Source organism: Manacus candei, unplaced genomic scaffold, assembly GCF_025592945.1.
Source record: "Manacus candei isolate 608988 ecotype Guabito, Panama unplaced genomic scaffold, ASM2559294v1 h1tg000005l, whole genome shotgun sequence".
Classification (NCBI taxonomy): Eukaryota; Metazoa; Chordata; class Aves; order Passeriformes; family Pipridae; genus Manacus; species Manacus candei.
Window position 1 is genome coordinate 1,768,224 of NW_026138053.1, and position 14,624 is coordinate 1,782,847.

The 14,624-nt window shown below is 46.1% G+C and overlaps 2 protein-coding genes across 6 annotated transcripts in view; one reads left to right on the plus strand and one right to left on the minus strand.

Annotated features, from left to right (window-relative positions):
* The first annotated feature begins 1 nt into the window (after nt 1).
* Nucleotides 2-5,052, plus strand: TOE1 (target of EGR1, exonuclease). Its single transcript, XM_051797532.1, has 8 exons — nt 2-63; nt 114-336; nt 418-458; nt 545-641; nt 798-956; nt 1,216-1,475; nt 2,791-2,962; nt 3,709-5,052. Exons 1-8 carry the CDS (start codon nt 2-4, stop codon nt 4,504-4,506), a joined length of 1,812 nt encoding a protein of 603 aa, XP_051653492.1. The 3' UTR covers nt 4,507-5,052.
* A 208-nt stretch (nt 5,053-5,260) lies between these two features.
* Nucleotides 5,261-14,624, minus strand: part of TESK2 (testis associated actin remodelling kinase 2) — a 111,621-nt gene continuing 102,257 nt past the window's right edge. For all 5 annotated transcript variants that reach the window (XM_051808125.1, XM_051808108.1, XM_051808118.1 and 2 more), the window contains 2 exons: nt 11,850-11,985; nt 5,261-10,058 (listed from right to left, as the gene is read on the minus strand). In XM_051808125.1, coding sequence (XP_051664085.1) covers nt 9,046-10,058; nt 11,850-11,985 — 1,149 coding nt within the window. In that variant the 3' untranslated portion in view covers nt 5,261-9,045. The remainder of the gene's footprint in view (nt 10,059-11,849; nt 11,986-14,624) is intronic.

Sequence of the window (14,624 nt, forward strand, 5' to 3'; positions counted from 1 at the left end):
AATGGGGAAGGACCCCGGGGAGGCGTCTTTGCTAAACGCCCGTTTACTTAACCCCGAATTTCGGTTGAAAACGGATTTTGGGAACGGTAAAAAAGGCCCACCGGGGCCGGTAGGGGTCGCGCCGGCCGCGCGGGAGGGCGGCGCGGGGCGGGCGGGGCCCGCGGCGAGCGGGCGGCGGGGCAGGCGCGGCGGCAGAGGCCCGGGCCCCGCGCGGGCGCGGCCATGGCGGGCGCCGCGCGGGTGCCGGTGGTGGACGTGCAGAGCGACAACCTGGGCGAGCTGTGGCCGTCCCTGCTGCTGGCGCTGCGCTCCGCCACCTTCGTGGCCGTGGACACGGTGAGCCGGGGCGGGGGCGCCCCTGGGGTGCGGCCATGGCCGCGGGGCCGCTGACGGGTGTCTGTGTGTGTCTCCCCGCAGGAGCTGAGCGGCCTCGGCGCCAGGAAGTCGCTGCTGAGCCCGTGAGTGCCCAGCGGGGCCGGGGCGGGGGGTGAGGGGGGGCGCGTCCCTCGGTGCCGGGGGTTCACGCCCCGCTGTCCCGCCGCAGGTGCATCGAGGAGCGGTACAAGGCCGTCTGCAGCGCCGCCAGAACGCGCTCCGTGCTGTCCCTCGGCCTCGCCTGCTTCAAGCAGCTCCCGGAGAAGGTGCGTGCGCGGGCCGTTTGCTGCTGCTCCCGCCTTCCCGGGAAGCAGCGGGGACGCGCCGGGAGTTGGGGCCCAACCCCCGCCCCGCTGAGCTGCCCCCGGGCTGTTCCGGCACCCCTGTGACCTGTCCGTTCTTTGTCCGCTCTCCCGGCACAGTCCGAGAACACGTACCTGTGCCAGATCTACAACCTGACTCTGCTCTGCATGGAGGATTACGTGGTGGAGCCCCAGTCGGTGCAGTTCCTGGTGCAGCACGGCTTCGACTTCAATAAGCAGTACTCCCAGGGGATCCCATACCACAAGGGAAACGACAAGGTACAAACCCAGCTCAGGCTGCTGGGAGGGCACTGGCTGCCCCTGCTCCTGAGTGAGGATGGGCTCACACTGCGGCCCTGAGTGCAGCATTGTCCCTCTCACCTCCCTGCTGCTTCACACCCAGGCTGTCGCTTGGTGCAGTTGCTTTTCCAAGTATTTGTGTCTGTGTTTGTTCAGAGCAGGCACAGGCTCTGAGGGCTCCCCAGGGTGGTGGCAGGTTGGGGTGCTGAGGCTCCCTGACTGATCCTTCCTCTTGCAGGGCAACGAGAGCCAGAGCCAGGGCGTCCGGACGCTTTTCCTGGAGCTCATCCGGGCGAGGAAGCCACTCATTCTCCATAATGGCCTGATTGACCTGGTGTTCCTGTACCAGTGCTTCTACGCCCACCTCCCCGAGAGCCTGGGCACCTTCACTGCCGACCTCTCCGAGATGTTCCCAGCAGGAATATACGACACCAAGTACGCTTCGGAGTTTGAGATGCGCTTTGTGGCGTCCTACCTGGAGTACGCCTACAAGAAGTGGTGAGCATCACTCTGGTACTTAGAGATCACAGGGGGAAGTCACTGTGTATTTGTTTTTCCAGGCAAGGGGGGCTGTGTCCTTTCATTGTCCCACTGCCTGTAGAAAGGTGCTTTTCAGGTGACCCATGCTCTGTTTCTGGTATGGGTGCTGAGTGCACAGGGGTGCATTTTTTAATACACCTTACCTCTCTGTTGGGTAGCTGCTGAAAGAGGATTTCAAACCCAGTACCAGCAGAAGACTGACCACAGTGACTTGATCTAACTGAGAACTAATTGAGTCACTGCCTGGTTCTGGTCCAGCAGTGCCACAGGGTCACAGCAGAAACACACATCCCCTAAGAGCTCAGAGAGCAAATCAAAACAGGGCTGCCCTGCAGGGTCTGCTGGTTATAACTCTATTTTGTGAGGGATGCTGCAGTTTAAGAGGGGGTGCTCCCTGCACCTCCTGACGCTGACCAGCTCTGCCACACACACTTGCAGCCTGCTCTGAATCCCATCACTGCCTTCCAAGCAAGGGTTGTGCTCTTGTTCAGGACACCTGTCTTTGCTTTGCAGTCTGGCCTCACATTCTGCAGTCTCCACACAATCTAAACAAGCCCTTGGCAGTGATATACAGCTCCTGGAATCTCCAAAAAGCTCAAGTCACGCTCTGCATAGAGGAGAAACAGTATTTTTAGTGACTGTTTTATCTCAGGAAATGCCACTTTGACAGGTCTGAAAACATTCAAGATGGCTGTTCGCAAAACATGGGAGTGCTTTGTTTTGACAAGATAAAAATACTTTTTAAACTGACCTCTTAAATGTTTTAACCCACAATTCTAGTTTCATGGAGCCTTCCAGAGGTTTTGGGCCTTTAAACCACCTCCTGGGACAAAACAGAGGTCAGATTCTTTTCTCATATGATGGAAACCCTTTCCTTTTCTGCATTGCCCAGGTTCAACCTGCCTGGGTGGTGATGCCTCGTTTTGGGGTGTTTTTTCTTTGTCAATTAACAGTATGAAGACTAACAGATATGTTGGTTCCCTTAGTATTCAAAATCAAACTATGTGCCACCTTCTCCCATAGTTTCACCAGAGACAGTTTTCCCTGTCTGTATACTGGCATAAGAAAAAAACAACCTTTAAATCAGCACAGAAGCAACTACTTACGCAAGCTGCTCTCCCAGGATTGAATTTTTTTCCAGCAAGCTGTGTAGATCAGGGGCAGGAAACTTGTGGATCTGGGACTCAGTGGAGAGCAGGGAGTTTGTGCCGGCTCCAGGCCATGGTCCCTTTGTGAGTTCTCTGCAGTAACTGTGTGCTCCTGTTTGTTCCAGCAAGAGGGAGAACTCCAAGCTGAAGGACTCCAGTGGGCAGCACCTCACCGTGGAGTTCTGCAACTACCCTGCCAACATGTCCCGATACATCGACTATCGCTGCTGCTCCCTGGAAAAGGAAAGCCACAACATGGGAGAGGGAAACAAGGTGCCTGTCTGTGAGAAATTTTCGGTAAGTAACCTGAATCCCAGCTTCCTTCATGGCTCCATGGAAAGAGGCACACCTGGCCAGAGCAGGAAGTGGTAGGGAAGCACATGAGAACTTCCCCTCGCTTGTTTCACAGCGGAAGGAACATTTTCAAGCTTCAGGTGGCTTCGTGACAGACAGGGCAATAGCACACTCTGCTTGGGAGGTGGGGAATTCTGCAGGCTATGTTAGATAGAAAGATTCAGAGATTCTATGGCCCTAAACAGCAGGATGGTGTGAGTTACAGTACCCATTGCTTTTGAGGGAGGGATGCAAGTTCTGTATTAGTTTGGCTTGTCCCTCAAGCAAGAAACACTACCTCTACCCTCCCCTGTATCTTGATTAGATATTAAAAAAAATGTTACCTGTCTGCAGCTTCTGGCACTGTAGCACAGGGTGACCCACAGCACCTCCTGGTGCTGCTACAGTAGCAAACAAAGAGCCTGTCCCATCAGATCGGAACTGGCTTCAGGTGCCTCATGGAGAAAGGAGCTCTTCCTGATGTTTCACATTCTGTCACAGAACAACACAGGCTGGGGAAATCTCTGGAATTTTCTCATCCAGCAACCAACTCCGTGTTGCTCAGGGGCTCTAACTGAGCACAGTGTTCCTGATCCAGCCTCTCAAGCCCTCAGTGGAGGGGAATAATTAGCTCTGCTCCATGTTATCCTGCTCTAACCAGGAAAAGAGAGGCTACAGACTTGTGTCTCTCTCTCTCTCTCTCTCCTTAGGCCTATGGCTGGTGTCCAAAAGGAGTGAAGTGTCCACAGTCTCATAACATCGATCTCATCATTGATGAGGACGACAAGCTTTGGGAGAAGCGAAAGAAACGGAAGCACAGATGGAAGCATCGGAAGAACTCAAAAGCATCTGCAAAGGCGTTCCTAGAGGAAAGCTCAGGGGAAAAAATAGAGCAAGCTCAGAACGGGGAGGAGGGACCACCACAGAAACAGAGCTGCTTTGAGCCTGCAGCTGCCACAGAGCTGGCAGAAATTGCACCCAATGGAGAGAGCAGGCCACTGGAGGAGAACTCCATGGATGTGGAAACAGAGGTCAACTCTGACACCAGCACACAGTGGGAAGAGAATCTGGGTAGCACTGAAGGAACTGCTGCCCAGGTAGCAGTTGCCCTGAGCCATTTTGCCAAGGGCAATGCCTCTGACAGTGACCAAGTGGAGAGGAAGTCAGAGGTTCCTGCTGGGTTGGGCTCAGTCTGTCACCCAGCCATCCCCAAGACTGAAGCAGCAGGTGCTGCAGGAAAGGAAAAGGAAACCCGTGTCCCTCCTTCCCAGGGGGGCACACACCGAGCTGGCTTTGACGCATTCATGACTGGCTATATCATGGCTTATGTCTGGATGCTCAAGCAAGGGAAAAACACAGACACTGGAGCAGGGCCCTGGTTGCCAGACTGCCATAATAAACTGTACCTCAGCGGGAAATCGGTGCCACTGCAAATTGTGAAGAGCTTGTTTTCTAAATCTTCCAAAGCTCACAGCGAGAAGATAAAGTTGGCCTGGGACAGTGCATAGAACTACAGAGCTCCTCACTAAACTGATTTTTTTTTCCCCTTCAAGTTTTGAAGCCCTTTATTCCATCAAGTCCTTTATTTCATCGCCAGAAAGGGAACAAGTTTCTTGTTTCTGTTTTAACATCTGACCAATTAAATTGCTCTTGTTGGAGTTCCCCCTGTGTTCCTTAGCAGCATGTTGGGATGTGAAGGCAGTGGTGAGGCTGAAGAAGGGGGAGGAGAAGTGCACCTTTGGTTACAGCATATCCAGGTGAGACCTCTTCTCCTACAGGAGAGAGGGGAAGGAGAAAGTTTCTCCCAGATGGACCAGCTGATTCTAGTGCAGGCTAACAACATGCAGAGAATCAAGCCATAGCATCTCCCCTTCTGCCAAGGGGAGATGCAGTGAGGGTGAAAGCCAGATGTGGTCCTGAGAAACTGCACAGCTTCCTGTGCTACTGAAGCTGTTTAGGGTTAGAACAAAGCAGCCACCATGGCAAACTCCCTGCAGGCTGCTATCAAAAGCTATGGCCTACTCTTCTGAGCACTGTAACCCAGAGCAGTAAAATCCTTGATTCTCATTAATTTAATAGTGGAACACTTCAGTAAGATGCAGGAGAGAAATAACACTGACTCAGGATGATTCCTTGTTTATAATTCAGCACTGAGTAATAGCAAGTACAATTTCGAGCCAGGTATTGATGGCATTTGTAGCTTAAGTAAGCATTCGAGCCAGCTTTTTTAACCTAGAATTGTCCTCTTAATGACAAGACTCAGGCCTTGATTTCATTTTTATTTTGAAAGCAAGTTGGGAAAGTTTACAAAACCTGACCAAGAAAAAAATTATGAAAATATTTAACTGGATTCATCTTTGGTTACTTCTTATTGCAGTTCCAATAAAACATACACCATTTCTATAGTTCAAAAAAGTCAGAAGGTCAATCAACATAAAAACAAGACGTGCTTTCTTTACATATTCATAAATATCCGCAATATTAGAAAAGTTGTTTCGCAAAGATTTCTTTTTCTGGCAGTGTTAACTTACTATTATACACAGGCTACAAACCTCTTCCTAAGCCTTTAATTACAAGTTGAGCTATTTACAGTCTGCAAAATATTAAGACGTAAAACTCCTTCATAAATACGAAAATAGATCATCTCGCAAAGGTCTTTATACTTAATCAAATATCTGGCTGCCCCTCCTCCCGAAAAAAAAAAAAAAGGTTATTTGTTTTGCATAGAAATGTAGTGACATGCAATATAAACAATAGCATTAAGTGCAAACAGGAATTATTCAAGTGTCTTTAGTTGTACTGGCAAAGAATACCAATGCTCTGTTACACATAACACATCAATGCCTCTCCAACAAGTACAAGTCTGCTGCAGCCCCTGGGCTGCGCTGCTTCTGAAGGGCAGCAATTCACATGCATTCTCTGGGCTGCGTTTCATCAACCTGCAACCACAACGAAAATAGCTTATAACAGACATTTAAATGAATTCAATACAGAGAGATTTAAAGGGAATTTAAAACATCTTTGATCTCGTCACGGAGACGCGTAGCAAGAACGGCTCCCACAGAGTCGAAATCACGGTAAAATCCAATCACAATGAAACTCTGTTGCATCACTGTAAAACAAGGAGTTTGCTAACCACATGTTCATCAGTAGCTGTCAGAAAATGGCCCCCTGTCAAAAAGCAACCTCAGGCAGGCAGAAAACCTAGGAGCAGTTGCTAGGTGCAACCCAGATTCAGCTTTACGCAACCAAAGGGATGAGATGCAGTGAGTTCCAAGTGCATCCAGACCCCTGGAAACACTGGGTTTCAGCAACCACTTAGCTCTTTTTAAAAATTACTTCTTACTCCAGTTTCATAGACATGCCTCTTCCCATGCAGACCAAGAATCCAGGAAAGGCCTGAGCTGCTAGTCCTTGGAATTTCTCTTTCTGACTTCTCCACCCCTCAGGACAAAGAGCCAGAAAAGTCGACAGACGTGCCCAATGCACGTCAGCTGGTTGTGCTTAGAGCGGACATTTAAGAAAATAAAACTTTTAGCCATGCTGCTTTGTAAGAGCTGTTCAGGGCAGGGAAACATTGTAAGAGTGGTGTAAGAGAACAGATGAGGTCACTGCAATGGGTGCCACAGAGGGCAACAGGCTTCGTGATGAGGTGTCAGCTGACAGCCAGGGCTGCCGGGAGCCACAAGGCAGCCAGAGGTGTGCGTGTGCTCTCTGATGAGGCTGCAGGCTGCTCCAGGATGCTGGGCAGCTTCCCTCAGCCTGATGATCCAAAAGTAAACTACTCATTATTGCTTTTTTTTTTTGTCTGAAGTCACGCACCTAAATGCACCTTGTGACAACAGAAGCTGGTGCTGATGGTTTCCCTCCCAGAAGATTACAATTGTATCAAAGATAAAAGTATTAAAAAAAAAAAAGAAAAAGAAAAAGCAAGCAGGCATAAGGCAGGCAACTCTGGCAATTGAGTTCTGCTGTTTCTCTGTCCTCAAAGGAAGTTACACACAACACAGTGCCAGCTGTACAAGCTGCTCTGCACTCGGCAGACACGATACAGAATCCAGACTATTCTACAGATCAGCACCTTCAAGAGGCAGAGGGTGTGGGCCAAAAGGGGTGATCTTAGTGAGCACAGGCATTTTCTCTTTCAAACTGCCAACAGCTGCCTAATCTGAATGGACTGTGCTACATAACTCAGCAACACTGGGTTTCTCATTAAATTCATTGCAGCCACTGCAAAGGGAGAACCGCTGCTCAGGTTAACACACACTTCACAAGACAGAGTCATAATTGTAACTCATGGAATAATTACCTACACCTCTGGAAAGATAAAGAACTAAGGCTTTCTCCAACCTTTCTTTGAGATGGGAGAAGAGTAGAAATAGTCTGGCTTCCATCAGAGACTAGCTTACATTATTCATCCTTACAAGAGAGCAGGAAGAGAGTGTAACAGGCTACCTGGATGAAATTCTGGACTCTCTGCTGCATCACCATCTGCTCAGCAGGCATGCAATGCATACCTCACTTAGGAATGATAATATAGGTTAAAAAAACCCCCATAAAATAAAATCCCATATTGTTGGGATGATGATAATGGAAAAGGATGTTGCACAAGCCTCATCACAGAACAAGCTTTCCCCACGCATCGTGTCCTAGAGCAGAGATCACTGATGCTGGTTCCAGCAAGCAGCATTAAAGCTCATGTTGCTGCTTCTTTCACATGTACCTGCTGGTGAAGGGAAGTAAAAAAAAATAATATCAAAAAATAAAAAGATCATCCTATTTAGTGACAGGAGAAGCCAAAAAAGACAGCAGCTTCTTTCTGTAGAGGGGAAAAAGAAGTTAATTTGGGACAAGCTAATTTTCTTTAGTTTGACAATTCAAAGCCTTCCTGTGAGTCATCCTCTCTAAGAGCACTTGTGTGGCCACAACACTGCTGGCAACTTCCCCTGAGCAGGGGATCACTGTCTTCTGTCAAGCAGCTGGTTTTAAGTGAGGAGCCATCATTACTGCAGTGGAATCAGTGAGATGGGATGTTGTACCAGAGAGGGAGGTGAATGTGACCCTTCTAGCTTAGTGGTAATAGTCAACTGTGATGTAGCTATTGTATTTAAAGATTCTGCAGAAACAGATCATGATGTTCATTCAGTTCTTCAGCGATAAGAGCACATCCACCACCACCCCAAAAGCTCAGTACAGCTGTTACTCTTAGGGGCAGCTTCTTCAGAAGCCCAGAAATCACAATGCCTGGAATATGGCTCTCTGTGCCCTGGGCAAATCTTCTCCACATTTGGGCTGAGGTACATGAAGAGCTGTACAAGGAAGAGAGCTTCCCTGCACTAATGCATTAAACATCATTACCAAATCCCAAGGGAAAATGAAACACCAGGGAACAGATTTTTCTTGTTAATTGCAAAGTATTTGTCATGTGACTCAGCCTGCAGATTGTGACCAGCATGAGGGGTTTTGTTTTTGCTGCTTTTGAATGAAGAGCTTGTTTAATGCTGCAACAGCATTCACAGCAGCTCTGGAACCAGAGAGCATTCCTATCTGCTCAACATAGCTCTGTGCCTGTTTCTAAAACAGAGGCTCCAACTCACGTGCACTGCTGCAGAATTAATGACAAATCTGCAGTGGCTTAGAGCAGCTGGTCAGTCAGAGAAAGAGGGAAAACCTAAGGGTCATTCTTTCTACTCTACATGGAGCTTAAGGCCTTGAAATACTCCATGCTGGAAATCCAGGTCAAACTTTACACGGTGCCTGCTCTGGCTGCTGCCTCTTGGAAAGGCTGTGGGGCTCACATGGCCATTCTGGCTGGAGTAGTTCCCCCTCCTAAAGTAAATCAGGAACGGGAATAAGCACAGTTTGAAATAAAGTTTTATAAAATAATCAGTCTCTCCAGACACTGTCTGCAGCAATCTGTTTGACAGGCAGCTCCCATCATCTGCTGAGTCTCTTTCAAATGTGAAGCCCAGCACTTGAGAAAAACAGAGTTTAAGCAACTGGGAACAACTGTTCCCTCAAGGACATGTTCAGTTTGAGCCCTCTCTTCATATGTCACAAGGTGACTCTGTGCTGCCACTTGCTGAGATGTTGGAGGAGGTCTGAGGCAACAGGGCAGGACTGTCCCCATCCTGTTCCCTGAAGGGCCATGCCTCTCTTTTCAGCTCGTTGGAAGGACTAACACTGAACAGAGGCTTTGTGGACTCTAAGAGAGTACTTTTCAGTAGATCATCTTCCACCTCCATCTCTTCAGATGGGAGACAGCCTGCAAACACTTGTGAGGAGCCACGTCCCTCAGAGTTCACTGAATTCTCAACTGGGAGCTTTTTGTAAGATAGAGGCTCAGGCTGGGCCAGCACTAATGGTTGGTTACATGCTGGAGCTCCACACGTGTTCTTAACAAGGCAAAACCCATTTTCCTCCTGGGCCACTGGCCCATCTGAACAGTCCATATCCTCTTCTTGTCCTGGTGCAAGAAGAAATTCTGGTCTGTGATGCTTGGCGTGAAAGGGGGGAATCTCTGACACGCCATATTTACTGCTACTCAGGAGTTTTTGCCGAACCTCTGCACCAAGCTGGGCTGGGTCACACCTGCCAACGGTTGAAGACAGTCCTCCAAACAGGCCATATTCCTTGTGTGGTAATTCAGGAGAGAGTGGAAGCGATCTGCATCTCCTCCCAGGAAGCAGGGAAAATTCCTGCCAGTCTGTGCTGTATGCCTGCCGGAAGTGGGACTGGCTGGCTTTCAGGCCCCCGCCTGCCTCCGGAGAGTACAAGTCAAACACGAGGGAAATCACAGACTTGCTCGGCATGTCAAAGAATTTGATCTTCCCTCCCTTGAGGTCCTCCCGGGCACTGAAGGGATTCACTTTCCGGCCTAACCCTTTGTTTGGTGTATAGTAGGGGTCCTGCACATTTATCTTCCTGGAAGGCTTGCGGGAGAAGATATCCGACTGGCTGCGTGACAGCCAGATATTCCGACGGGGACGGGGCGACTTGGGTGGGATCTTATCATCCAAGGAACTCAAACGTTTTACTCCGGGTCCTTTTTCAATTGATCCTGAGTAGAAAAAGAGAAACACTCTTAGCTTAGAGAAGCTCTATACAGCTGTATGTCTGCTTGCTCGCAGAGCCTTCATGACAACTGTAAAGAAAAAAAGCTGCATTTCTGATGTTCCAAACTATCTTCCATAAGCACATGTCTGCTCCTTCCTTATGAGTTCCTGCACAGACACAAGTACACCATTCTCTTCTCCTCAGTGTATTTTAGAGCCCCTTCAAACCTCCTTGCTGCCAGTACACTGCCACAGCAGAGACGGCACAGGATGTTAGAGAAGAACAATTTGCATGTTTCTAGATTTATTGTTCTGGCTTCCAGCAGAGGTTGCCCAAGATCTGTTGGTGATACTGGCCATAAGAGAACAAGTACAAAACTTAGCTGCCAAAGGAACTGGGACTTTTTAACCCTGACAGAAAAAGTCTGAGACCAAAATAAATGCCCATCCTAGTACCATGAAGATTTTAAATAATTCCATCGCAGCCTTCATTCAGTACATTATCCAACACAAAACCAGGATACTAGGGGTAAGTGATTGTTTGACCCTGACGAATAGGAGTTTTAAAGTTGTCCGTATGCATGTGTATTTGCATATACACACACATACATATATATAAATAAAGCTGTTATCACTAGAACAGGTTGGGAAAACGGTAGATGCTAACTCTGACTGTTTGGAACATGCATCTGCCACTGGCTCTCAAGGTGCCTTTGAAGAGCTGTGTTAGAGCCTTAACAAATGAATATAAAGAAGTGATATCTCCTTTTGATTACCATTTCCAGAATAAGCACATATGGATTTTCACTTTCCCCTCTAAATACTGCCACAGTTTAGACTGCAGTCATTCCATGTAGGAAAGACTATACAAGTCAAAGAACAGCATGTAACACTTCTTCAAGAAGTACTTGTTTTGTACATGCACTCCAAGGGGAGAATGCCAAAAATATGAAAAAAAAAAAAACCAACACAAACCAAACCAAAAAAAACATTTTCCTTTTTAACTCACACCTCTCTTAGATGCTTTCCAGGTGTGGGAGAACCACCACATGCATTAACTCTATGTGGTTTGAAATAGAGAATAATCATTGCAATCTAAAACCATATTACAGATTGATGGCTATGTACATGTGTTGCATATTTATACATATACACAATGTGAGAAACTGTTTTTACTGTACTCTAAGTTCCCAGTGCCAGAAGTGTACTACCATAAGAGACACCCCAGTCAGAATATGGCCCAGGCTACCAGTTTGCTCCCCACACCAGGTGGCACCAGACAGCTTTAGAGAAAACCTTTCAAGGCCAACATTCCCAAGCAGACCTGGGATTTACCTTTTCCTGTCTTTCAGAGTATTTCTACGTACTTTATAATACTCTTGCATCTTCTGTGCTCTTCCTCTTGAAGGAATTTAAGAAGCTTCTAAATGTTACATGTAACATACACCGAAGAAATTACTAAGTAGGGCAGGGATAAATAAAAAGTTGATGGATTTTCATATACTGTTAGCAACTTACAAAACCATTCCCAAATGAACTCTAAATTTCCCCTCAAGAGCTTGTGGGCAAAACCTCATGAGGCACTTTAAGAAACAGTTAGCTGGTTTTTCCCCAAAGGACACTCTGTAGTGCAAAGTACACAGCATTGCTCCAGAATAATTTTCAAGGTTCAAGTAAAATTTTTCATAAGGTGTAAATAATACCATATATAGCTGAAATCTCAGGTTTCAAAATATGAAGCATTGTACCCTCTTCCTATTAGCATGCAGCAATGTTTATACAATACTGACACTTACCTTTTGGTTTTCTTTCACTGTTGTCAAGGTTCAAGAACTTTCTCTCTCTCTCCGAGTCCTCATTTCTCAGGCGGTTTAACATTTCCTCCAGTGTTTTGACAATATCAGCAAATGAAGGACGCAGCTTTGGATCCATCTGTGAATGGACACAAATCAAATAAGTTCATGTGGGTTTGTCCATGCTATTCTGCTCACACAGTGGACAGACACAGGGACAATCTGAAGAAACTAAGGAAATTCAAGACTGTTTTAAGTGTGTTATCATTGCAAAGTGGCATTTCTGTCTATCATACTTTTCACATTTAATTATCAAGTTGTAAACATTATATGCAGAGGATGAATTTTAAACTGACAAGGTGGGAATCTGTCAGATTCATGGCTTGTGATGGGGCTTTGTTTGTTTTGAACAGCTCGAATAGTTCAAGATTTCTTTCTGGACTCTGGTTATCAGAGAGAGATTATGTACTAACGTTACTTCAAAAGGGTTATACAGAGCAACATGGCTATGTCATTCTTTAAAAGTTTGTAATTCTTCTATCATCTCCCTGTGGCTTTAATTAAAACCCACCTAAATGGCATTGCTGAAAATGCATCTTTCTATCTGCTAATCAGCCTTACCACTTGATGTACTGGTCTGTCTTGCAAGGAAGCAAGATTAGTTATATAACTTGACCAAGTAATATATTAGAAAAAAAAAAACCCAGGTAAAATATTCCCCCTGTATCAGTTTGAATTTCTCAGTAAGTATTTAATTATTCACTCTAGCAGAAATGAAACTCTAAACAAAGACCAACACTAAAACTGAACTACAGGCCAAGAAGTTTAATTTAAGATAGTAACTTAGAAGGCATTTTATAATTTTGAACATTGACCCTGTATATATGTTACAGGTTTAACTACTGTAGGTATCGGTATCTAATTCACCAGCTGAAAGTTAACCTCATTACAGTAATAACAAAATATTCTGCTTGACCTGATTCCTGTTTCCAGCCTTCTAAAGGCTTTTTCAGAGTGGGCAAGCCCAGACAGATCTCACCTCTACAATGGGAACAGTGGTGCTTTGTGCACAACAAACCTCCAAGACCTCCCTCGTACTGCCCTGCAGGTCCTACGAGATGGATCTCTCTGAAAAGAACTGGTATGATCAGCAATGCCAGAACACCTTCCAGCAACACAGGGTGAAGGGCTAAAAATTCACATGTACAGTAATAAAAACCAACCAAACAAATCGCACTTGAAGAGCTCAAGAGCAGCAAGAAAGTTGTTCTAATGCAGCAGCTGGAATTTCCTGGCATTGGAAAACATTTTTCTGCTTTCCCTGTTTCACTGAAAGACTAGGGCAGGGGCAACACTGAAGCACACACTGTACTCTGACAAACTTACTCATTTGGAAAGCTTAAGGAGCTGTTGCAAGCTACAGGAAGTTAGAGGAAATAAAAGGGGCTCTCTGGCTATTTTAATTTATGCTAGGTAAGATCCAGGACAAAGGCACCAATGGAAAAGTTACTCAGAGCACCACTTGCCTCTTCCATCCCTGAGCAGGCCAGATTCTGTTCAAATGGAATAAAAGATTCTTCCTTAAGGCAGCAGTTGCCCACAGCTCAGCTTGTGATGGTAAACTTTTTGCATGATCATTTATGATTATGTTTATTAAATATTCACACAAGTAGGCTTATAGTTGTTGGGGAGCCTTCCCTGAAGGTACTTATTTAAAAAATCCCACACTTTATAACAGCAAATTAAAGACATTTTAATCCACTATTCATACATGTCAGTTTTTACTGTTTTTCTTACGTGCCCTAAAACACATTTCCCAGCTGTAGAAAACCCCAGGGCTTTGCACATTAGTTTGCACATTACTTCAGCTGATCAGCTAGGCTATACAGTTTACATTTTTTTTTACTTACTAAATAATAAAAATGTCCATGTCTAAGAGCAAATTATCACACCAATCACCTATTACTGAAGCACAGCATGCTTAGGAAAATGTAAGAAAGCCTTATCTGTTTATCCCCTCTTTCCTTCTACTAGGTGAGTGCTAAGTGAATTCCAGCATGGCCCATGCTGAAATCAGCATATTAATGGCTTGATCACATGAAAGTAATTTACATTTCAATTCGGGGAAGGGATATTTATTACACAAGAATCAGCATTTGACAATAATCAGTAGGAGAAAATCCTTTTTCTCTGACCATACCAAATTCTTAACATGAAAATATAAGGTCACTGCCCCTTCCTTCATGAGCAATTGTTCTCTGAGTTTCTGTGCTGAGAAATTGCTTTGAATCATGCACCATGTGTTTGGATGCAGTACCATTTCTGGAGTCTACAGGTGGGAGTTGATATTTCCCAAGTCAAATCCTACCTCTACCCAAAACCTTTAGCGCTCATGTAACCAAAACACTTCATAAACATGAGTCAGATGTACCAATGTCCTGGTGAAACAAGCTCTGCTGTACTAAGGTGAAACCACAGGAGTGAAGTAGCTTGTCCACGGTAAGTTCCACAAACATTTTTAGAATTAAATTATGCTATCTGGTGTCAAGAGCAGCAGTCATGCCCCCAGTCTCACCTTTATACCGTGCTCTCATGAAGCATGTGCATTTGCACTAATACAAAGGAGAGAGAGCTCGGGTCAAAAATAAGCATCAAAAGCACAAAGAGATGAGACTTTTCTTACAAGCACTCACTTGGACACAGTGCTGGTACTGGTTCCAGTATGGCCTGGTTGTGAGTCCCTGGCAAAATTTTGTGCAATAAAACTTTTAGAAGTTG

Excerpts from the sequence above, each read along its gene's own strand:
- TOE1 (XM_051797532.1), top strand. The coding sequence starts at position 2 with ATGGGGAAGGACCCCGGGGAGGCGTCTTTGCTAAACGCCCGTTTACTT. Across the intron at positions 459-544 it reads AGGAAGTCGCTGCTGAGCCC|GTGCATCGAGGAGCGGTACA; the intron begins GTGAGTGCCCAG and ends GTCCCGCCGCAG. Across the intron at positions 2,963-3,708 it reads CTGTCTGTGAGAAATTTTCG|GCCTATGGCTGGTGTCCAAA; the intron begins GTAAGTAACCTG and ends CTCTCTCCTTAG.